Source organism: Delphinus delphis, chromosome 9 (genome assembly GCF_949987515.2).
Source record: "Delphinus delphis chromosome 9, mDelDel1.2, whole genome shotgun sequence".
Lineage (NCBI taxonomy): Eukaryota > Metazoa > Chordata > Mammalia > Artiodactyla > Delphinidae > Delphinus > Delphinus delphis.
Window position 1 is genome coordinate 16,480,996 of NC_082691.1, and position 23,762 is coordinate 16,504,757.

General features: G+C 44.9%; 3 protein-coding genes across 4 annotated transcripts in view; 2 read left to right on the forward strand and 1 right to left on the reverse strand.

Annotated features, from left to right (window-relative positions):
* Positions 1-4,019, reverse strand: part of EPDR1 (ependymin related 1) — a 34,701-nt gene extending 30,682 nt beyond the window's left edge. Inside the window, exon 1 of the mRNA XM_060020229.1 lies at positions 3,458-4,019. Within this exon, the coding sequence (XP_059876212.1) occupies positions 3,458-3,762 (305 nt within the window). The 5' untranslated portion in view covers positions 3,763-4,019. The remainder of the gene's footprint in view (positions 1-3,457) is intronic.
* Positions 4,020-7,670: 3,651 nt separating this feature from the next.
* SFRP4 (secreted frizzled related protein 4) lies at positions 7,671-17,378 on the forward strand. Its single transcript, XM_060019842.1, has 6 exons — positions 7,671-8,424; positions 9,748-9,828; positions 9,927-9,992; positions 11,914-12,112; positions 14,509-14,572; positions 16,513-17,378. Exons 1-6 carry the CDS (start codon positions 7,980-7,982, stop codon positions 16,696-16,698), a joined length of 1,041 nt encoding a protein of 346 aa, XP_059875825.1. The 5' UTR covers positions 7,671-7,979; the 3' UTR covers positions 16,699-17,378.
* A 2,193-nt stretch (positions 17,379-19,571) lies between these two features.
* LOC132430910 (calcium-independent phospholipase A2-gamma) overlaps positions 19,572-23,762 on the forward strand; it is a 134,662-nt gene continuing 130,471 nt past the window's right edge. Inside the window, exon 1 of one of the 2 annotated variants that reach the window (XM_060020232.1) lies at positions 19,572-19,931. The gene's annotated coding sequence lies outside the window, so the exon portion shown is untranslated. The remainder of the gene's footprint in view (positions 19,932-23,762) is intronic. The other variant, XM_060020234.1, reaches the window with a different exon arrangement.

A 23,762-nucleotide genomic window follows, 5' to 3' on the forward strand; every position in this document is an offset into this window, starting at 1 on the left:
GATATATGTATGTATAACGGAATCACTTTGCTGTACACAAGAAACTAACACAACATTGTAAATCAACTATACTTGAGTTAAAGAAAGAAAGAAACAAATCACCACATGGGGACAAAAAAGCTTCTAGGCCAGCAAGGTTTGGCTGTGACCCCACTAAAGATATAATACACATATCTGAAGACTATATTAATTGATCATGGAGTCATAGAAGAAGGATTGCTAAGACAACTGGAGCAGTACCCTCCAAGGCCCCGTGCAGAGCGGAGGGAGTCTGAACCAGCAGCATTGGGGTAGCATAGAATCAGCGACAAGCACCACTCTGGCGAAAATGATGCGTCACTTTATCTTAGCCTGATTACGCTGGGCTGGCCTGTCTTATGCATGATGGAAAGCTCAACATTGAGCACACGGCCTAGCCTAGAGCAGGCAGTCATTAGACTCCATGAATTTGCTCCAACTCTTTGCTCACAACTTCCTGATTAGAATTTGGCTCTCCACATAGGTCTGCCTACAGGGAGAGAATGAGCTAGTCAGATTTGAGAATGCTGGCCCCCATGCCAGCCGCAGCACTCACTGAAATATCCAGTGTAACATTTGAGCTTGTTTGCTCCTAGTCTGCTCCCAAAGGAAGGGCCCTTGAGTGTGCTGCCGGATCAACTGTCTGAGCCCACAGGGCTGGCAGGGAGTCTCTGGGCCGTGGTACATTCACCAGGATGGCGATGATGGCGGTGGCCACGGGGATAGCTGCGGCCGCACGCGGAGCGCCTTTTGTACTATGTGTCAGACCAGTGCACTATGTGCTATTCACACTTGAACTCATTTCATCCCCACAACAAAGCAATACATTAGGCATTAGTAGTATTCCCATCTAGTAACTTACCCAAAGACCCACACTAGGAATCTGAATTCAGAGGCAGATTTATCTGACTCTAGAGCCTAATCCCTTACGTTGTGAAAATACTACCTTGGGGCGTGGGAGCGGGGGCAGCCATGAACCCTATCCTTGTCCTGGCCAAACTCCTCTGTGTCAGCAGTGTGCTTTGGGCCATCTCAGCCCACCTTCAACATGACTACTCATCAATACGCCACTATCATAAAAGGCTTCACAACAACGAACACAAAGAGTAGCGCTTGACCCTTTATCACAAGTGCAGAAAACCAAACCCCATCTCAGCGAACAGCATCCCCATCTACTCATGCCATCAGTACTGTAAGCTTCAGAAGCCAAAAATGACTATTCCCTCCCCCTCATCACCCTGCAGCATAGCGTCTAGTCATTTGCACCTCCTTCAATAAGCCTCTTCAATATCCTCAAGACTTCCCTAATGCGTCCACTTCTCACCATCACCATTGCCACTCCCCGTCTTTCACCTGGCTCTCTCTACAGACATCTCCTAGGTCATGTTTCGGCTTCTTCTCTTGTTTTTCTTTATTCTCGACCATACAACCAGTTTTCTTTATAAAATCCAATCACGGCACTCCACTGCTTAAATATCCTTCCCTGGGTCCCCAACCTCCCGCCATACTCCATGCTTCAGTCTTAATAGTGACTGGCCTGCAGTTCTTGGAATATTCTCAGCCCTGCCTGTGGCAGGATGTCCTGGAATACACCCACATCCCCCTGGACCAGTCTCCCCTCCATGCCTCGTTCCCTCTAATGGTCAGCTCGTCCAGGGGTTTTGGGACTCGCTCCTGTCCCACCTCCTCCAGGAAGCCTGGGTTAGGTGCCTGTCTGAGGTGCTCTCGTGCCCAGCTCATCCTTCACCCCACTGTATGGGAATTCTTACTGACGTGACTCCACCCCCAGACCGTGACCTCCCTGAAGCCCAGGACTCACTCTGAATACAAAATGCCTGACACGAAAAAATGCACGGTGAAAGAATGAATGAACGGACAAGAGCCTGTTACATCATAGATGTCAGAATCCACTCAGTTTCCTCAAGTCCCAGCTCTTGGTCTTGAGAAAGCTGTCTAATCTCCCTCAACCCCAGATTCTCTGTCTGTAAACTGGAGATCATAAAACCTGCATTGTCAACTTGTTGTGAGATTTAAACTAAATCATATGGTATGTGGAACGTCTTCAGCACCAAGCCTGGTACATAACAAGTACCCAAATGTTGGTTGTTGCTATTATTATTACAAAGACCTTCGGCACTTGACAGAAAACAGTCATGTTCTTGAAAGAGAACAGATACCCCCAGTGCACCACGATGACTCGGCTGCCCCAGGCCTCCTCAGCATTCATGGTTTACAGTCATCATGCACTGTTTTCATTCTCGAACATACTCCTTTGAAGGGTTCTGGCACTTCCATACTGTCTTCAAGATGCCTAATACTTGGGCAAATGCTTTTAGGTAAAATGATATCGAATTTGCCCCACATCTTACTGCCCACTGGAGCCTTAAACTATGGACATTCACATAGCACCTCCTAATGATGCGAATGCCATACGAAGAGGCCAGCATAACCCTGGGAAGAACACACACAGAGAAACAGGAACGGGGGGCAATGGACAGGTGGTGATCCCAAAATAGAAATCAGGTCTTAAAGAGGTCAGAAGCAAGCTGAGGTCTCAGAAAGAGAGTGTCCTTTGTCACATGAGATTCAGAAAGGTGAATGATCAGACCAGTGGTTAAAAAACATTGTAGCATAACCCCTCTGTGGAATATTGTGCAGCCATTAAAAATAGGTAGGGACGGGGACTTCCCTGGTGGCGCAGTGGTTAAGACTCCTCGCTCCCGATACAGGGGGCCCGGGTTTGATCCCTGCTCAGGGAACTAGAGCCCACATGCTGCAACTAAGGCCCAGCGCAACCAAATAAATAAATAAATATTTAAAAAAAAATAGGTAGGGGCCAACTAATAAAATGGTAAATAAGAACACATAAGAGATCGTGTTATATAAAAAATATAGACATAGGATTTTTGATTACAGAATGTAAAACTTGCTTAAAAGAAAATGTAAGGGAGTAGACCGAAATTTTAATGGTTATGACACAGTGATGAGTTTATTTTTTTTTAACTGATTCCACACACCTTTTGCAGTGTTGTCACATTCCTTTAAAATGTGAAAAAAAAAATCTGCCTGTCGTCCTCGCAGATGGCTCCTGGAAGAGCTGAGATAGTGCAGAAGACACGCCCTAGGCTGAAGGGGGCACCAGGAGCCAGGAGGCTGACTCAGCAGGCTTTGAGCGTGGGCGAACCTGGGCCTGGAGCGCCCGGCAGGTCATTTCTTCACCGGCCACCGCCCCGCGGGGTCTCACTGAGTGCACGCTAGCAGGCCGCCCCCGGTGGGCCCAGCCGCCACCCAGCCCCCGACTGTGTTGTCCCCAAGCGATCCTCTCGGCGAAGTTTGTCTTGGAGAGGAGGGAAGCGCCGCGAGCGGCTGTGGAAACCCCGCGACCTCGCCCTCCCCGGGCCTCGCGACCCCACGCTCCACGCCCTGGCGCCCCGCGTACCTCTTGCAGGGGATCAGCGCCTTCCTCTCGTCCAGCACCCGCACGCGTTGGTTGAGCCCGTCGTAGGAGAGCAGGGCGCGGCTGTAGCGCCCGGTGCTCTGCCGGTACAGCACCTGACGCCCCTCCCACTGCTGCGGCGCCTGGCACGGGCGCTGAGACCCCGGGGAGTCCCCGGCCCCGGGCCCCGGGGCCGCCGCCGCCGACCCCAGGCCGCAGAGGCCGCCCAGCGCCCAGACCCAGAGGCCGCCCAGCAGCCAGGCGCCCAGGGCCCTGCGGGCCACACGGAGGAGAGCGCGTCCCGGCATCGCCGTCCGCCGCGCCCGCCGCCCCCCGAGGCCCAGCCCGAGCCCGAGGGGGCGCTGAGCAGCCCAAGAGAAGCGCAGCGCGGAGCTCTCTCGCACTGTGCCCGAGTGCGGTCTGGGCCAAGTTGCTGCCGGTCCCGGCGGCGGCCTCTACGGCTCTGGGGATCAGGCCTGGGCTCCGGGCCCTGGGCCCTGGGGAAGCTCCGGTGAATCGTGCGGGAGCTATTTGTGCCCGGGCCGCTGCCCGCTGCAGCTTCTGTTTTCACTTGCTCTCTGCTGCCAACAGGAAATGCAGTGGCAGCGGTGCCACTAGCATCCTGAAGGGCATCCGTGTTTTAAAGGGGGGCGGGGGGGGGGAGCGATGAGAAGGGAAATGTTTCTCTGCTAACTTGAGTATTCAACGGGTAACCAACTCTGGGGGACGAGCTCGAGGTCAAGGTCGGGAAAGCAGGGCCTCAGCACTTGCTGTGCCGCAGGTAACCTGTCCCTTTATCAAAATTGCCACCTGCTAACTCCAAATTAAAAATGGAAAAAAGGGTTCCTTCCTGAAGAAATGACACCAGTCATTTATCATGGCCGTTTGGCAGCCCCCCACTCCCCGTATAGAGCCTGGCGGACTAGAAAATAGGCCCTTGCTCTTGGGCTGAGGACTCAAGGACATGCCTGGAGGCCACATTTGCGGTGAGACTGCTCCCCTCACTCATCACTTGACAATACCACAAGCCTAGAGGTTTATGTGTCTGGGAGTTTAGGATCATCAAGAAGAAAGTTAATTGGGTTTATGTTGGTGTAATGTTAGGATCTAGAGTATGGAATCAAGAAGAAAGAAAACAACTGTTTAAAAACCAAAAACAAAGCCTTGCTTTCCAAGTTTATAGAGTCTTTTCACTAGATCTGCCTTTCAGGGATGAAGAAGCATGAGGCAGGTGAAAGTGGGAGAGAGCGTTCCTGTATGAGAGTCAGCGCGGCGACGAGAGAAAATGAGTGTGATATTCGGGTTCAAGTATGAAGCAGAAGATAGTCCGGAGCCAGATCACTCAAGGCCTTGAAAACCATTTTAAGGATTAGTTATTAATACCGGGGCTGTTGGAGCCATCCATAAATGTAAAGCTAGGGAGAGCATCATCAGGGATATGCCTTAGGAAGCTCCCCCAGGTCAGTGTGGAGGATGGCAGGGCAAGGCAGAGGGCAGGGAGAAGGAGGAAGATACTGTTGCAATCCAGACGAGAGCTGCTGTCTGAGCTAAGGCCATGGTTGTAGAAATGCAGAGGGTGGAAGAGTTGGGAACAAGAGAGAAGGATTTAGACTCGGAGGAAGAGGTTTCTGGTTTGGACCACTGGGAGTTCAGCCTGGAGTGAGAGAAGATAAATTCAGTTTAGGGTTGGCTGATTTTGAGATGACTGTGGGATATACAGGTGGAAGTTCCCAGGGGACAGTTGGATAAACAATTCCAGAGACCAGCAGGCCTAGAGGTCTGGATTTGGAAGCCACTGACATCTAGGTGGTCCCCGAAGCCAGAGAGGAGAGTAGCACAGTGGTTTTCCACCCAGGGCAACTTTGTCCCCCAGGGGGCAGTTGACAATATCTAGAGACCTTATTGATTATCACAGTGGGGTAGGGGGTAAGCTGCCCCTGGCATCTAGTGGGAGGAGACCAGAGATACTACTGCACAATGTGCAGGACAGCCCCCAGTACCACCACCACTCACCCAGTAAAGAATTATCCAGCCCCACTGTCAGCAGTGCCGAGGTTGAGCCAACCTGGAGCAGCAGGGAGTGTAGAGAGTAAGAAGAAGGCTGAGGATGGAACCCTAGAGAACTCCAGACATTGAAAGGATGGGCAGAGAAACAGTCCCTGGAGGAGACTGAAAAGGAGCTACCAGAGAGAAGCCACTGACCAGGGGAACTTCCCCAGTTACGTGAGCTTTTGGCAAATCAATGTCAAGTATGAGGTAATGGATTGAGTGCTAAAGCCGGGCAAGAAGATGGAGACTGGTTGACAGACTCTCCGGATGAATCCCTCAACACTGCCACCCTCTCCTAGAAACGCTAAGGCCAGACTACCAACAGACCTAATGGGATAAGCAAAGAGCTTTATGGAGAAGGGTTCTTAACTTCTCCTCTCCCTTTCGTAAAGGACATGCCATCTGCGAACATGAGGGAAGCACCTGAAATGTCGCGATTTGGTACTTGCATAACTAAACTAATGCAGCAGGTTCAAACTGGCTGCAGAAGTTTGAGTCCTCCCCAGGTTTGCCCTCCTCAACTAACTCCAGGAAAAGGACAGGGAGTCCAGCTCTCTCAAAACTGTATCTTCTTCCCTGGTAGGAACTTGGGCTGAAAATCTTTTTCACTAAGCCAGGCATTTATACCTACTGGAGTTTACTGCTGAAAATGGCCTGAGATCTCCTCTGGGCTATCCCCATCGCTTGATATTTCACTAGCCTGAGTTGGCATTTTTGAAGCTTGAGATCTGTTCTACAGAAAACTGGAATACCTCTCTAGATTGGCCTGCCTGTATTTGGTCACCCCGGCCTTCCCACAAAATAGAATTGGACTCCTTGGGTGAATCCTGAAATGTATTTGTCTCATTTACCCTTTCAGCCTACCGTGTTTGATTCACGTTCCTGGGGGAAAAAAATAAGATCATGCATTTAAAGCACTTAGCACTACCCGGAGCCCATTGTACATGCTCAGTAAATGTCAGTTGTGCTTTTCCTTTCCTGGGCTATTTTAATCCTCAGTCCTGATCAGGGTCAAAACTAAACTAACTTTGTGGATCTAAGCTTTAGAGACAAAAAAATCTGTCTGCCTCAAGTTCAGATTTCCAGTTAAATCATGTTTTTAAAGATTAACATTCAGATAACATGCTTTCATATTCTAATGCCCTAAGAAAATATCATATACCAGAAATCTTACTGCCTGAAGATTGATGTACACTTGGAACAATAAAGCCTCCCTTTTCTGTGGATAGCTGAGCCAGCAGTGGATTCTACTACCTCTTTCTAATAAAAATAAAAGAGAAAACAAAACATACATCATTGTTCTCCATGGTACACAGCTTCTTACTTCATTTAAATAACAGTTTCCAAGCAAATCAAAAATCAAGATGTTAGACTGCTGGGTTGGAAATCACTTGGCATGAAGGAGGGGAAAAAAAATCTTTCAAATTGTGGTATCCAAAGTCTTCTATGTTTTCTGCTTTCATTCACGTTGGAAAGAAGAATAGGGAGTCAGGAGAAGGAAAAGGGGATGTTGGTGGATGGAAGACGTTCTCAAACTGGAAGATGCTGTTACACCTTCAGGCAGTTCTGTTCCTGGAGCAGGTACAGATCAGAGGCCATTCTGGAAAAACCTGAGCCCAAAGTAACGTGTACTAGCCACAGTAGTAACAACAAAAACAAATTCCATACAACTCGCGGCTGGGAGGGGGGCGTCCTTCCCTTTGCAGCTGCACTCTCCCCGTCCCGCACAGTAGTCTCACCGCTCAGCGCTTCTCATGCCCCCTACTGGAGAAGGCAAGTATGTTTCCGAGTTAAAGAGCAGCAGAAGTTCCCATTTCCCTCCAACTCTACAGTTGGGGAACCCATAAGGCAGAGGGCGCAAAGTTCAGCTTTGACTGGAAAGGCGGTCCCTCCCTCTCTTGAAATCCTCTCTTGCACCTTCTTGGATCCGGTGTCCAAAACGACTGCCAGAGGCTCTTTTTCTTGGTCTGGAGAAAAAGGACTGGCCAGACTAAAAAGGACGGACTTTGGGGGAATGCAGGATTCCAGCCCTGGGCTGCGGCCCGGAGGAGATGATGTCACCACTTCTGCAAGAGAGGGCCGAGGGTGGGGCGGCCGAGGGGGAGCCCGCGCCGCGCCTGCAGCTGCCAAGGGAGCGTTCCCGAGCCCACGTCAGGGGAGGTGTCGGGATAAATAGGTCCCGCAATGGCCGGGACTGGCTGCGCTCGGAGCTGCCGGGCCGGGGGCTGGAGCTACCAGGGCGGGTTCACGCCCCGGAGGCTGAGGGCTGGTGCTACTCGTGCTGTGCGCGTCGGACGGCGTATACTCCCAGCCGGCCCCCGCGGCCCAGCGTTGCTGCCCACGGGAGTTTGGGACGAGCACATCCCCTGTGCCCTAAAGGACTTCCTCCTTCGGGAAGGGAGAGAGAAAGCCTAGGGGGACGGGGAGAGAAGGGCCCGTTCTGCCTGTCGGGGTGGCGGCGCGGGAGAGCAGTGCCATGCTCCTCTCCATCCTGACCGCGCTCTGCCTGTGGCTGCGCCTGGCGCTGGGCGTGCGCGGCGCGCCGTGCGAGGCGGTGCGCATCCCCATGTGCCGGCACATGCCCTGGAACATCACGCGGATGCCCAACCACCTGCACCACAGCACGCAGGAGAACGCCATCCTGGCCATCGAGCAGTACGAGGAGCTGGTGGACGTGAACTGCAGCGCCGTGCTGCGCTTCTTCCTCTGCGCCATGTACGCGCCCATCTGCACCTTGGAGTTCCTGCACGACCCCATCAAGCCGTGCAAGTCGGTGTGCCAGCGCGCGCGTGACGACTGCGAGCCCCTCATGAAGATGTACAACCACAGCTGGCCCGAGAGCCTGGCCTGCGACGAGCTGCCTGTCTACGACCGGGGCGTGTGCATCTCGCCCGAGGCCATCGTCACTGACCTCCCGGAGGGTGAGGCCCGGGGAAGGACCGAGGGGGGTGACGAGGCACCCTGGGCTGTCGCTGCCACGTGAGAACCCGACGGCCACACCTACAGCTGCCAACGGGTGGTCGAGCAGCCCCCCATTCTACTTAGGAGAGCTGGAGGAGGTGGGAAGGGCTGTGACTTGATTTCGGGAAAAGTCTGCTTTCTCTACTGGAGTTTTGGGAGCTAAGGAGCACCATGTCCCATAAGGAGGGGCGGGCGATTTTGCTTAGATAGGGGACCATTGGGGACATTTTCCTTTATAGTAATAAAATAAGATAGTAGCAGTAGCAAACAAGCGTATAGGGTTTAAGGTGGATCTGAGCCAGCTTTAAGTACTTCACGTGTTATCATTTAATTATTAAAATATTCCCACCAGGATTCTTCATTTAATGTTAGCTCTTGAAAGCTCTTCTGAAAAAACAGTACTAGTTCTCACTCCCCACCAGGAGTGCAGTTTGTAAATTTAGTTGCCCTGGAAAACTGTGACATCTGTTTCATAGTCTTTGACCCAGGGCCAACCTCTGTGGCATCTTAGTCAACTCGAGCTCAACCACCACTTCCTTCTTTTCTCTTTGGTCTTTTTTCCTGCTTTTCTAGGAAGAAGGAGCAGGTTTAAATCCACTTCTTGAAATAAAACCTAAGTATATTTTTGCCTCCTTTTATGCCTAACCCAGGTTGCTGCACATTTAAAGAAACTATGGTGTTGCTTTAGTGTAGTTTCTGAAGTTATACCTCAGAGCATTGCCCAAAACGTGGAGGAGAAGAAGTAAAATGAAGAGGAAAAATCGAAACTCCTCTCTAATTCAGAGTTTTAGAAAAAACATATTCATTGCTTAAATTATAGAAATGATACAGGGCTATGCTTGTTTGGGGTACCTATGGACTGTTTCTGCAAAATGTGAGGTGGGGATTTGGAAATATTTGGGTTATTCTGATTAGTGTAAACTGTCAACTTGAAAAATCAACATTTTAAAATAGGTTTGGGGCGGAAGGATGTAATTTATCCAGGTTGACTGTACGTTATCAGCCAGTTTAAATGGACGTGCCTTCACATCAATTTGTTCTGGATAAGCAGTCCCAGACAAAAGTCTTCTTTCCTAAGCCCAGAGAGTCTATATGAAAGAAGTAGTTGACAATCACATACAATTTTTACCATTTAGGATGTGTGTGTGTGTGTGTGTGTGTGTGTGTGTGTGTGTGTGTGCGCGCACTGCTGTGTTGTCAGTGTCTCCAGATGATTCCTTATTCCAGCTGGGTGAACAGACCAAATCACTGACCACACCCATGTGGCCCTGTGTGTGTTTCAGACGTTAAGTGGATAGACATCACTCCAGACATGATGGTACAGGAAAGGCCTCTTGACATTGACTGTAAACGCCTAAGCCCTGGTGAGTTCTTTGTCCTCAAGGCTCCCTCTCTTTCTTCCCCCCAGAGTGATTTCTGAATCTTTTTTTTCAATTTTTGGTCTCTCTTTTGTCTTCTTTAGACCGGTGCAAGTGCAAAAAGGTGAAGCCGACCCTGGCGACGTACCTGAGCAAAAACTACAGTTACGGTAAATCATCTGCTGAAACCATTGGGTTGGGGACTTGGCACATGACAAAGCCAGGTCTGCTAGTCATGAAGTGACGAAGAGGGATTTTTCTAGTTAATCATGTGGGCTCTAGGTGGCACAATAACAACTGTGAAAACGTCTTGCTTTTCTGGGTAAAGCACCCAGGTGAGAACGGTGGTGTGAATTAGTGTGATTCCTCATCCTACACGTCCTGGTGAGAAGTGCTGTCAGCCGGGAGAGCACCTCACTTTTCTCAGGATTTCACTGCTGCAGGAAGGATGGGTGACGATCCACGGATTTGACCTGAGGCCCAGAGACCCAGGAATTAAGATCTGCACATGTATCTTTTTACCTATAAACAGCTACAAATATTAAACACCTTAAAGAAATTGTGGGAATATGTTAATCACAAGACCCTGTGGCTGTAAGTATCGGCATAGCTTAAATGCCCTCTTCTCTTATTAGAAAGACTCAGACAGCACTTTCTTCAGAGAATAAGTCAATCATGCTACTTTGAATGTTTTCAGCAAATTTAATTCTGCTATCATCATTTGAAAGTAAATTTAATTAAAAATGTGTTCCTTTAAAATATCTTTTTGGGCTATTTTCTGGGTTTTTTTTTTTTTTTTGCATTTCTTAAATTATTTCTACTGAAATAACAGAAACTGGGGAAAACTGTTCATTTTATTTGCTAACTCAGCTTTCCATATTTCAAACTGAAATTTTATATCATAAGAACCTTTATATTATACAACCCACATAAAAGCAGGAAGACCATGGCACTATAAAAGTCTGAAAAAATAACCTCTTATTTAGGTTGTCGGATTTTCAAATCACACATAGCCGAAGTGCATAATTCAACCAAAAAAAAAGTACACTATCTTTTCTAGTAGCTTTTTGTTGTTGTTATTTTAAACCTGTCCTATGTAGATATCATCGTAATCTGATCCACAAAGTCCCTCATCTGACACTATCCAGCCTTAGTTACTTAAGTTGTCCAGTCTGAGTTTCACTGTCATGCTGTTCTCTGGGGAATCATTGCTTCAGAACCACTTTGATAATGAAACTATTTTCTATTTACATTCTTTAGCTCCTTCATAAACCACCTTCCTAGGATGGAATCCAAGACAGAGCCACCCTCGGCTGATTACAACTCCACTGCAGGCAGTAATAGCAAGGGACCAAAAGAGTCAGAATTGAAAGCAGGATCAGAGACAGTGATATTACCAGCCATCTGTAATAACAGTTCTACCTCTACCCACCATGGACCCTGCTTGGGCAGTTTGGGAAATTAAAGGATTGAGAACAGTAGTCTTCAGAGACTCCTTCCGGTGCAAAAATGTTATGACTGTAATAACTTCCTCTGGAGCAGAGCGAGTTCAAGCAGCAGATGGGTGATTGAACCATACAAACTTTCAGGTGGCTTCTGAATCTGAGAATATATGATTCTCACTTCAAATCATTACGTGACAGAGTAGAAGCAAGTATTGTTTCTATAAAATTTTATCGACATTCTATGTAACTAAATTTCCTGATATGTTTCTGGCCCCCCCAAAACCCCTAATCATAGAATTATAGAATTTTAGGGCTGAGAAGGATCCATGGGATTCTCTATTCAAACCCTATCTGTGGTCCATTGTGGAGCAGTCACTGACCCAAAGACAGATCCCACACTAAGCCTGCTTGTGAATTTACTTTTCCGTCTTGCAGCATGATTCAGAACTTTTAAGACATTGTTGACAATATGCGAGGCCTTACATTTAGCACACGATTGTGTGGGCTTTTTTGCCTGCGTTCGGGCAGCTTGGACATGACCATAATTACAGGAGTGATTCTTTAAGAGAGACTCAGGAGTTGGCAGGAATAAACCATCCATATTTTTCTGCAAAGCTTCAATAACACATCGATTTTTCAATTGCAGTCATTCATGCCAAAATAAAAGCTGTGCAGAGGAGTGGCTGTAATGAAGTAACTACAGTAGTGGATGTGAAAGAGATCTTCAAGTCCTCATCACCCATCCCTCGAACTCAAGTCCCGCTCATTACGAATTCATCCTGCCAGTGTCCTCACATCCTGCCCCACCAAGATGTTCTCATCATGTGTTATGAGTGGCGCTCACGGTAGGCACAGACGGGCAGAAAAAAATTACACACTGCCTAGGAAAAACATAAAATTCCACTTAATCGTGGTTTAAAAAGGAAGAAAAAAAAACGGCTCTAGCTTTTTGAAAAATCAGTTTGAATAGATGCCTTGGTTAGGATATCGTATCTCCTAAATATCGATTAATTCTTCATAGAATTAAGGAAAAATGGAAATATATTTGAGTGGACTCTTTAAAAATCAATTTCAGAATTCATTACCTGATTTTAAAAACTTATAGACAAATATATTACTTTGAGTAAAACCAATTCTTTTCAAATCAATCTTAGTGTGGCAAATACTGAATTTTCTTAAGGTCTCTTTAATAACTTACAAATCAAAGGAAAATGGCCATTTGAGACTATACTTCCACACATTTTCTTTACACTGAATTTACAACATTTGTTGGTTGGAGTGTTACATACACACACACGTACACACACGTGCACACTCACACACATCTATTATACGCGTATCTCTAGCTGAAGGTGTCTCCCCACACATCTTTCCTTAGCATCTTTTTATTTATCCTTATAATATAACAAGTCCTTAAAATATAAAAATCAAACACTTCAGTGCAGGTTCCAGACTGAGTCCCATAACTTGCTGCAATCTATTTCTCCAGCAGAACTACTAATCTTTATATAAAAAGTCTTCCCTTTGATTCTCTGCCATTAATAATGCTCACCTGTTTCTTCTGGATACAGCTCAAGATTCTATTTCTGAAAAAAACAAAAACAAAAAAAACACCTTTTGAAACTGACTTCACTTGAATGCTTTCTTGTTCTGGAGTCTATCAGTACTTAGTACCCTCTTCAAAATTCCTTGCGTTCTTGGTTTTAAAGCTGTTTTGCGGCTTATATCTTGTCTTTCTAAAGACATTGAGTGAATGAATGTTGAATGAATATTTCTGGGCTGGTCTCTTGTATGACTTTTGCATCCGCTCCAGTACTAGAAGCAGTTCTGGGGATGTGCCGGGTCTCTGCACAGGTGAATGGATTATACATGAGTTAAATAACAGCCTTCGTGTCATTTTCCCATTAATTTATAGACAGTGTAATTCTGATCAAAATCCTAGTAAAAATTTTCTGGATGATTGAGATTTATGTCTTCACAAATAATGCTAATGATCATTTGGAAGAATAAACTGGTAAGGGCATGTAAAGGAGGTTCTGAAAATAAGAGGGATGAGAGGAAATGTGCCTTATGAGACAACAAGAGTAGGATAAAGCTAGTTCAAACCATGCGGAGCAACAGTAGATGTGTAGATAAATAGAGCAGAGGAAAAAGTCTTGCAACAGATTATAATTCATACAAGAACTTGTATCATGAAGGAAATATGGCAAATCAATAGAAATGAAACTATTATTTACTAAATGTTGCAAATAGCTTTACTTGGAAAAATAGTATGCATTTTCACTTTGTACTCTAAAATAAATTTCAAATGGTTAAAGAGGTAACTAGTTTAAAAACCTAATCAAAAAGGATAAAGGTCGGTAAATAAATGTATGCTATCTGAAAAGCAAAGTGGTTTGTAAACATAAAAGTAGTGTAAGAAATTACGAGGGAAAATGTCAATGCACATATTTGATGACACTATTGTGTACATAAAAATCAAAAAGAGAAAGACAAAAAGTACTTGCAACAGGTATGACAAAAGAATAGTAATCTTACTCTATAAAAAGTTCATATAAATGAATATTTAAAACATTAAGACTACAATATAGAAATACGTGTACATCTGTAAATCTATACAAAGTTGCAGAAGTACAAGTAGTAAATAAACATTAAAATATTTATCTCCTAATTCTGCAGCCCAAATAAAAACAAGATTCCATTTTTACCTAGTCTTAGTGTTGGTGAATTAAATGAAAGTTCAGCCATTTTGAAAATAACTTAGCACTATGCATTGAAAACCTTAAGAAAAAAATACATACTCTGACCCAGATTTCTACATTCGGAAATCTATCTTAAGGATATAACTAGCCAGTGCACACTAGCGATATTCAATGCAATGCTAATAATAATAGCTAAGCAAAAGAGGAGGTTCGACAGTGGAGAAATAGTTAAATATATTATGGCTATCCATAGTTATAATTTATATGGTTATGAAAGTTATATTTTTTGAATTATTCAATTATATCAGAAAATGCATACAATGCTAAAAGGAAATACACAGTGTGATCTAAATATACAGTGTGATCTAAAAATATATATAGGTACAAGGAAGAATGAAATGAAATATCAATAAAATATAAATGGGGAATTGTGGGGTTAACAGTTAGTGAAGAATTTTGTTTTTTACAATTTTTTGTATTTTTGAACTTCCTACTTTCATAATAAGTATTGCTTATTAAGATAAATTACTTTTTTTCAGGATGATGCTTCTTGAAAATTGTTTAGTTGAAAAATGGAGAGATCAACTTAGTAAAAGATCCATAGTAAGTATAATTAGCAATACTAGGAATATGGATTTGAATGCATGTAAAGAAATTCTATAGAATTGGGGAATTCTTCACATTCTTTCAGCTCCAGGCTATCATAGGAGCCGACAATAGCAGCAGTATTTGTCTTTTGAATAGGTAGTTGAGAGAATAATTTTTCTCACTTGGAGTGTCTACCATAAATTTCTCTTTAGCTTCAAAGGTGATTCGGTTGCATTCAATACTGATCTACTGGTTATTTCCAGATTAAATTCGTTTTTTGGTTGTTTTAGCAAACAGTCAAATACTTGAACAGAATTAATATCCAGTGGGATTAATACAGACATATACATGTAGGGGTGTGAATACCTAGTTTTAAAAATCACCCTATCACTCTATAAAGCAGAATCTTTCCCTGTATTTAAAATAATTTTAAGACTTTTGTCAAAATAAATCATATACACAGAGTAATACTTTTGTGGCCATAATTTTAGTAGCAACATCATAGAAATATTGGCAACTCAGAGGAGTTAGAATAATTTTTTGCCCAGACATGTGAAATCATTCCAGAGCTAAATAAATCAGGTCATTGGGATGGAATTTTTAAAGCATCCCTTCTCCTGAAAATATATTTAGATATATGCAGGAGAATTTGTGTTTCCACATTCACAAAAGATACTGCTACTGCCTGTGTTCTCTTACTTTGCAGGAATAAAAAGTCCTGGGCAAGGGGAGAGTGTATATTAATACTGATTTTTGGAGAAGGTAGTTTCAACACAGCCTCTCCTACTGAGTGCATTTCTGAATAACAGACCCAAACACTGCTCTTGCATCTGAGCTAAACATTCATGAGCTGCTCAGGAGCACGCTTGGTCTTACTGGACAGAAAATTCTAGCAAGATTGGTTATCTGGTTCCCAAAACTGCAGTAGATTAGATGACTTGATCTAGAAAGCAAGGCTACCATAAAAACCTGACATTGTTGAGAGGAAAGAAAGCTTTCAAGAATCATAGCTGTTTGGGTCATTCACGTTGACAGCAAATACTCCAACTTAAGAATATGAAAATATACTCATAACAACATACAGTAATGAGTTTATTATTTTAGAACAGACTAGAGTTGTGCCCTAGGAGGGGGGGGACAGTGTTTTTCATTTCACTGTATTTCCACTGCCTGGCCTATGGTCATGTTCAAATATTTTGCTAATTGAAATATACTCTAACAAAGTAGGGACTTATGTGTTATAATGAAAAGTAATGTCTATTCAAGTGGACTCGCTTTTTCATTTTTTTCTTACACATTTTCATATTTAAAGAGTAAATCCTTTTCTATCCAGGAGACTTGACTGTCTAGAATGACTCATTTCTCATTGGCTCTGGGTAGCTAACACTTGAGTGGATTACTGGTTGTGGGTGGAGCTTCTAACTTCCTTTGGATGTAAGAGAGTTAGGTGAACCCATAAGTGTGATAAGAAACCCTGACTTTCTAGTGTAGCTGGAAAAATTTCTGATTTTAGCCTTGGTAAAACGTTTTTTAGAAGGCTTTGCTGTATAGGAAAGTTGCATGAGAGGGCCTATGGGAAAAGTTGCATGAGCTAGGGCCTTGGGCTCTGGAGTCAGACTGGTGAATTTGAATTCCAGCTCTGACATTTGTCGGCTGTGTGACTTTCTGCAAATAATATCACTGTGCTTGTTTCCGGGTCACGACAATGGTGTCCACCTAGAAGGGCTGTTGTTTCAATGAAATGATTGCTTGTCAAGATGTCACCATATACTCAGCGCTTTCCAAAGCATCTGGTACAGGATACATGCTCACCATCGTAGGGTAGAGTAGCTATTATAATCTTGGATGTCTTGATGAATATATTACAGTGAAAGTCTGCATTATTTTGGATATTAGTTTAAGAGCATAAAGGGGTGAGATGTACTTGACAGTCATGTGTACACGTTGCCTCCCAGCAGTGGGAAGAGAGGCTGCAGGAACAACAGAGGACAATCCAGGACAAGAAGCGCACAGCGGGGCGCACCAGCCGCAGTAATGCCCCGAAACCCAAGGGGAAGCCGCCTGCCCCCAAACCAGCCAGCCCCAAGAAGAACATTAAAGCTAGGAGTGCTCCAAAGAGAACAAACCCAAAACGAGTGTGAGCTAACTGCTTTCCAAAATGGGGACTTCCTCTCCGGGTGAGGCCAGGCATTACCCACGCAGCCTGTAGAAGGCCGTACACCCCTTGCCTTAACAACTGCAGTCCTTTTCATAGACACATCTTGCAGCATTTTTCTTAATGATATGCTTCAACTTTTCTTTTTAAGTCACTCCAAGCCATAGTGGTAGGTATGCCTTTTGGTATGGAAGGTATATGAAAGCTGGTCGAAAGAGCTTATTGAGTTGAGAATAAACCATGTGCATACTCTGTGGGAGCTCCACGTGGGGAAAGATGCTTTTGTTCTTACAATTTGACCTAATATGTGCATTGTACAGTAAATGCCGTACTACAAACAAAACACCCAATTTTTTTTAACGATATGTTTTATTTCAGTTGGTTGTTAGGATGTTAGCGATTTTTAAAAATGTGATTGAAAATGTAATGCTTCTAAGGAGGAAATCAAGAGGAATGAATGTCTAAAAGATCTTATGTGTTTACTGTTTGCAGAAGAATTTTTGTGATGAAAGGGGATTTTTGAACAATCTAGAAAAGTAGGATATGGAAAATTGTAATGAGTTTGGTTTTTGGTTTTTTGTTTTTACGAAGAAGCCTTTCTGCTCTGTTTTTAGCTAGAAGCTCTAAAAACGAAAACAATAGTATTGTTAAATAAATAAAAGGGAAAGGCAGACAGACAAAGTCTGGATCCTTGTTTTCTAGTTACCATGCCATGGTGGAGATGCTCTGATTTTATATGCACAATGTTTATCAGTTCCCTTTAAGTAGCACCAGAAACTGTTTGTTTCTCCTCTTATGATTTAGGTACCAATCAGTCAACCCCAAGCATCTCACACACGTGGGTGTGGTGCTCATCTCTTCCCAGGACGTCCCAGGTATCTTGATGCCCAGTCTCTCTGCTGATTGCTGGTGCTCCCAAGGGTGCCTTGGGTCTGAGGTGGCAGGGTCGGAGTCCAAAGCGCCTGGTCCCCAGCCTGCTATGGCAGCCTTGCCACACGCCAGCTCTGCACTTGGAAAAAGCAACTGTAATCACTTGTTCATCCAGCATTCAAGAATGTAGAGGAGCAATCTGAAAGCTTAAGAGTAAAATCTCCTTTAGATGTACCATTGTCCCTGCTTCTCAGAGAAGGGGTAAGTTACAGGTTGCATTCACACATGATTTTTTAATTTCATCTCTGTAACCATTAGGACACAGAAGTGAGGTGTGTGGGTAAGCCAGGGGAAAATGGAGAAATAGCGTTAATGAGGATGCTGGCAAGGGCACCCATCTCCTCCTGAAAGTGTAACTTCACCTGCATCGCTACCCCAGGGCAGCAGAATTGAAGGAATCCAATAGATCCACCCACACAGGGGTATCAATAAAATACTCCGCTTTGGCCCTTAAGGAAAGCCAGACAGGTGTTTGGCATAGCATCTAAATTAAAGAAACCTAGGAAAGGCCATGAAAAGGCATTGGTACCCTAGCTTACCTCCTTAGCATAGTAGGAGTCTGGGGAGGGGGGCGCGGGGAGGCGAGTTACAACTCTCAGTGGAAATGAAGAAAAAACGCTTCTGTAAAACTTTTTTTTTAAAGTGCAAAACGACATAATAAGAGTTTGGAGATGACTTTACAAACTTAAACACTGTTTCCTTTGAATATTTAACTGAAATCATATACTGCATATCACACAAAAACGTAATTAGACACATTTATTAGTTTGATTAATTGATAAAGGATCGAGGCCACTGTTTGGATATTTATTATAAAAAAGTTGAAAATGAACAGCAGCCCACACTGAAGGTAATATAACAAGTGTGGAAGTGGCTTTTGTGTGAGAGCCACGAATTTATTTTTCTCCCTTAAAATATTTTCTCCACCTAGATACATATGAGAGGTAAATATAAATATATGGAGAGGAAGGCTGTGGTACTATCTCCGAAATAGGTATTATTCGAGAGTTGGGTTACTTTAATCAGAAAAAAATAACAATTTTGCAATATGTTCATCAACAAGTTTCATAATTGAGGACAACTAGAGGCATTTATTTTTAAAAATACTTTTGTTGGTCTTTCAATGATACAGTAAATATGTATTTTCTATAAAGCATTCAATAAATACATAAAATAATGGAATTAAAATCCTACCTAATCCCACTCACCACTCTGCAGAGATAATCACTGTTAGTATTTTGGTATATAATTTTCCAGGTGTTTCCTCTGCATTTATATAAATACTCGCTCTGTACGTCCATTCTTTTCCCGAGTTCTTGTATCATCTTTTTTTTTTATTTTTTAACATCTTTATTGGAGTATAATTGCTTTACAATGGTGTTAGTTTCTGCTTTACAACAAAATGAATCAGTTATATACATACATATGTTCCCATATCTCTTCCCTCTTGTATCATCTTTACGATTGTTACTCTGAACTCTTTCTCGGGTAGATTGCCTATCTCCACGTCACTTAGTTGTTCTTCTGGGGTTTTATCTTGTTCCTTTGGAACATATTCCTCTCATTTTGTCTAAATTTCTATTTATATTTTTATATATGTGGAAGGTTAGTTACGTTTCTTGACCTTGGAGAAGTGGCCCTCTGTCGGGGACGTCCTATGTGTCCCAGCAAGTACACTCCCCTCTTGTCGCCCAAGGTTCACGGACCAGCTGGTCCCAGGGTAGGTTCCGATCTGCGTTTTCAGACTCGATTCCGCAGGCTGCTGGATCGTGGCTTCTTCGCTTCTGGTGTCTGCCGCCTGCTAGTCTAAGTGGCTTGCGCAGACTTCCTGGTGGGTGGGGCGGTGCCTGCCCACCGGTGGGTCTTTGCCCTCTGGTGGGCAGGGCCATGCCTAGAGGTGGGTGTGGGCTCAGCCTGTCCACTGATGGGTGGGGCTGCGTTCCCGCCCTGTTGCTTGTTTGGCCTGAGGCGCCCTAGCCCTGGAACCTGCCAGGGCCGGCTCTTGGTGCCCCCATGGTATCCTCCAGGGACTTCCCTGGTAGTCCAGTGATTCAGACTCTGCTCTTCCAACGCAGGGGGTGCGGGTCCTGGTCAGGGAACTAAGATCCCACATGCAGCACGGCAGGGCCAAAAAAAAAAAAAAAAAAAAAAACCCAAACCAAAATGGCCGCCTCCAGGAGCGCTCACGCGGAGGACTATTCCCCCAGGACCTGCGTCTCCAGTGCCCTCGCTCCCACAGTGAGCCACAGCCGACCCCCGCCTCACCCGGAGACCCTCCAGGACCCGCAGGTAGGTCTGGCCCAGGCTTTGCTTTGCCCTGGGTCCCGGTGCACGTGAAACCTTGTGTGCGCCCTCCGCGAGTGGAGGAGTCTGTTCCCCCCGGCCCTGCGTGGCTCCTGCACTCAAGCCCCGCTGGCCTTGAAAGCCAAATGCTCTGGGGGCGCCTCCTCCCGAGGCCAGACCCCCAGGCTGGGCAGCCTGGCATGGGGCTCAGAGCTCTCACTCCTGTGGGAGAGCTTCTGCGATATAATTGTTCTCCAGTTTGTGGGTCGCCCACCTGGGGGTATGGGATTTGATTATATCGCGAGTGCGCCCCTCCTGCCATCTCGTTGGGTTTCTTCTTTGTGTCTTTGGTTGTAGCATATCATTTTTGGTAGGTTCCAATCTTTGCTGTCAATGATTGTTCGGCAGTTAGTTGCGATTCGGGTGGCTCGTGAGAGGGGGCGAGCCCACGGTATTTCGATTCCACCACCCTGTCCTCTTGATGAAGACACCTTCTTCAGAAAACTCCCAGTTCTTTCAAATTCCATCAGTTTGGTTACCAAATACTTTCCCCCTGGCTTCTGCTGGTTGCTAGCAATGCCGGGCATTCCTCGGCTTCAGGCAGGGTAACGCCCATCTGTGCCTCAGCGGTCACGTGGCGCTCGTCCGGGTGTCTGTGTCCAAATTCCCCTCTTCCTGACGGTCACTCCTCTCGCAGTCCACCATCTCCCTCTATGCGTTTATATAATGATAAAAAAAAAAAATTAGAAGCCTATTATACATACTGTTTCATAACCGTCAGTCGGCCCTTTATATGAAGTAGCTCTCATGTCAATAAAGCCCAGGCCAGCTTATTTATTATAATGGCCACGAGGTATTCCGTGGTGAGCATTACTCAACAGACCCTCATGTAATTAGGGATTTAGGTTGTTTCTTAACTGAATGTACTGAATAACTGAATAAACAGCTTGGTAGCTAATATCTGTGTACATCCTTAATTAGTTCTGGGGGATAAGTTCATTTAAGTGGCACGGCTGGGCCAAGGAGTATGCCCAGCAAGGAAAGTTCTTGATCCTATTGTCAGTAAGCCTCCAGGATGCTTGGCCCATAGGTGTATCAAAGTGCTGATTTTCCAGCTCCTTACTAAAATTATCTTCTCCTTCTCGTAACTTTTGTAAATTTTAGCTGGGAACTAGATGTCTCTCTTCATCTATGAGCCCTCTGCTGGCAACATTCTCCACACTCCAGGCAGCTGGGGAATGAATGACTAGTTTATTTTGTCAATAACGTGTGAGGATGGACTTTCGAATGTGGCTCCCAAGGCATGCCAGGGGAGGACAGATTTTTATGACCCAAATAATTTTCCACTGTTATTGGGTTCTCAGGATCAGGAAGAAAAATGAGGCACAAAAGAATACAAGCCATAAATGCTGTGTTGTATTTTGTCTAATGAACATGTGTTGCTTTTATAATTAGAAGATACTACAAACATTATGAAAGAGAGAGAGAGAGAGAGATTGAATGTATCAATAGTATGGATTTAAGCCAGGTAGACACGCAGACGTGAAAACTGTTTTATTGCTTACATGTGTGTTAGTCTGGGTGCTCAGAGAAGCAGGCACCAAAATGGAATTAAATGAAATGTGGACCCTATTAGAGGAAACACCTGTGAGAGAGAGTGAGGCAGGAGGTGAACAGGGCTGGGAGAACCATGACAGAGAGGGAAGAGGGACGGAAAGCTGGGGAGGAAGCCCTCCAGACTGCCTCAACGTCTAAGGAAGGTTTGGCAAGGCTACTGGGGAACGTGGACCCAAGCCAGCCATCAGGGAGTCCCTAGTCTCCAGGGACAGCTCTGCCTTCCTATCCTACAGATCTTAACAATATTTACTATTATACCTAAGAGAGGTCTCTTTCTACTAGAATGTAAGGAAACCTTTTTTGAAAGGCAAGTTTTGAAAGAAACTCTGTGGTGTGTAATTTTGCCTTTACAATTTCAGGCAGTATATGCATAAGTCTAATATATCTAGTAGCAATATTTATATGAGAGTAGTTTTATAACTAGATAATTCTAAAACCTGTAGCTGTAATATCTAGATGAGAACCACTTTGTAATGGCAAGTTTGGATCACATTAGTGATATATTTTAGAGGGAAAAAGAACATACTTGATTAGCAATTAAATTTAGATGAGAGGGAAGACTCAGAACGAGAGTGCTGATCCCAAGTCTCAGAAAGTTGTAATAACATGAATAATAGGATGAGGTCTAAAAGCAAAAGCAAAAAATGGTACTATGAATAAAGTTCCATTATGGTATCAAGCGATATCTAAGACGCTGTTGTTGAATCAAACAGATGGGTGTTTAAAATTTATTAACATTTTTAGTCATCTAATGGCTTCAGATATTTATTGTCATTGAGATATTTCAGCAGCTGAAAATCACGTGAACCATTGCTTAGTAAACTTTCTTCCTTTCTGAAAAGCATTTAAAAAAACTGGCTTTGGAGGTCATCCAAAGTAGCTTCCAAGGGGTGAGCAAGTTCGGACAGTACAGGCAAGCATCAGTAGCAGCAGATTGTTTTTTTTTTGGTTGCATTGGGTCTTCGTTGCTGCGCGCGGGCTTTCTCTAGTTGCGGTGAGCGGAGGCTACTCTTCGTTGCGGTGCACGGGCTTCTCATTGCGCTGGCTTCTCGTTGCGGAGCACAGGCCCTAGAGTGCGCAGGCTTCAGTAGTTGAAGCTTGCGGGCTCAGTAGTTGTGGTGCACGGGCTTAGTTGCTCCGTGGCATGTGGGATATCCCCGGACCAGGGATCGAACCCGTGTCCCCTGCATTGGCAGGCAGATTCTTAACCACTGCACCACCAGGGAAGTCCCCAATAGCAGCAGATTAACTCCAGTGAAAAGAAAGGGCGCCAAGAGACTCCAGGAAGAGGGCCATAAAATAGAGCATAGCGTATTTTAGGAAATCTGTCCATTTTCTGCAGAGCATCTGCTTACAGGGAACAGGATCCAGGGAGGGGATCCTGGAAGGTATTAGGCTCTAATCCAGAATGCTTCAGGTCTCCTGTCTTGGAAGGGGGCTAGAGGGGCCAAGTAGGGCAATCAGAGAAGCTCTGGCTTCAGGGTCAAGGTGCATGACTGAGCCAGTGCTGAAGGATGGAGACTGTTGTGTATGGTACAGTTCATGAAGAGCAGACTCATCCCCAGCTCTTTCTGGCTGTTGGGATAGTGGTGCTTCCTTCCCGCACAGGCACACCATTGCCTACCTTCTGAGCCAGTCCGTGTATTTGGACCCATATCCCCACCATCATGCGCTTCTCATCATGGTTACAAATCTCAGCGCAGTGCTTCAAGGCACGCCCACCAATTTTGCAGTCCTCAACTGCCTCAGCCACAGTGGCCAAGGATATGTGTGTTCTGCCTAAAGTCCAGCTAAGATTCAAGATCACATCACTGAGCTGGAGCCTTGATACCTTTCTAGTCTTTTCTAACCTTTCTTCCTCTGGGGCAAGAAGATATTCCCAGATACCACCAACCCCGGCTCCCCCAAATGCCTGCCTCATGCTGCCTCAAGACCAACGCTGGCACAAACTAAAGTTTAATTGAATATCTCTTTGGACATTGATTGTTAGTTTTCTGACTACTGAAAGCTAATTCTACAATCTGAAAGAAATAGCTTTTCCCTACGTCTTGCTTTTAAAATCTTCGTACAGCTGCGTACACATAGACAACTGAGTGAATCATGCCATCTGCTGGTTATTAAGAGTTTTTGGCTTTCATGCTTTTGAAGTCCTGGACCACTCCTGAGGCAATGACAGTGTGTCACTTAACACAGTCATATTACGAATGCCCGATACTACCA

Excerpts from the sequence above, each read along its gene's own strand:
- SFRP4 (XM_060019842.1), top strand. The coding sequence starts at position 7,980 with ATGCTCCTCTCCATCCTGACCGCGCTCTGCCTGTGGCTGCGCCTGGCG. Across the intron at positions 9,993-11,913 it reads GAGCAAAAACTACAGTTACG|TCATTCATGCCAAAATAAAA; the intron begins GTAAATCATCTG and ends TTTCAATTGCAG. Across the intron at positions 14,573-16,512 it reads AACTTAGTAAAAGATCCATA|CAGTGGGAAGAGAGGCTGCA; the intron begins GTAAGTATAATT and ends GTTGCCTCCCAG.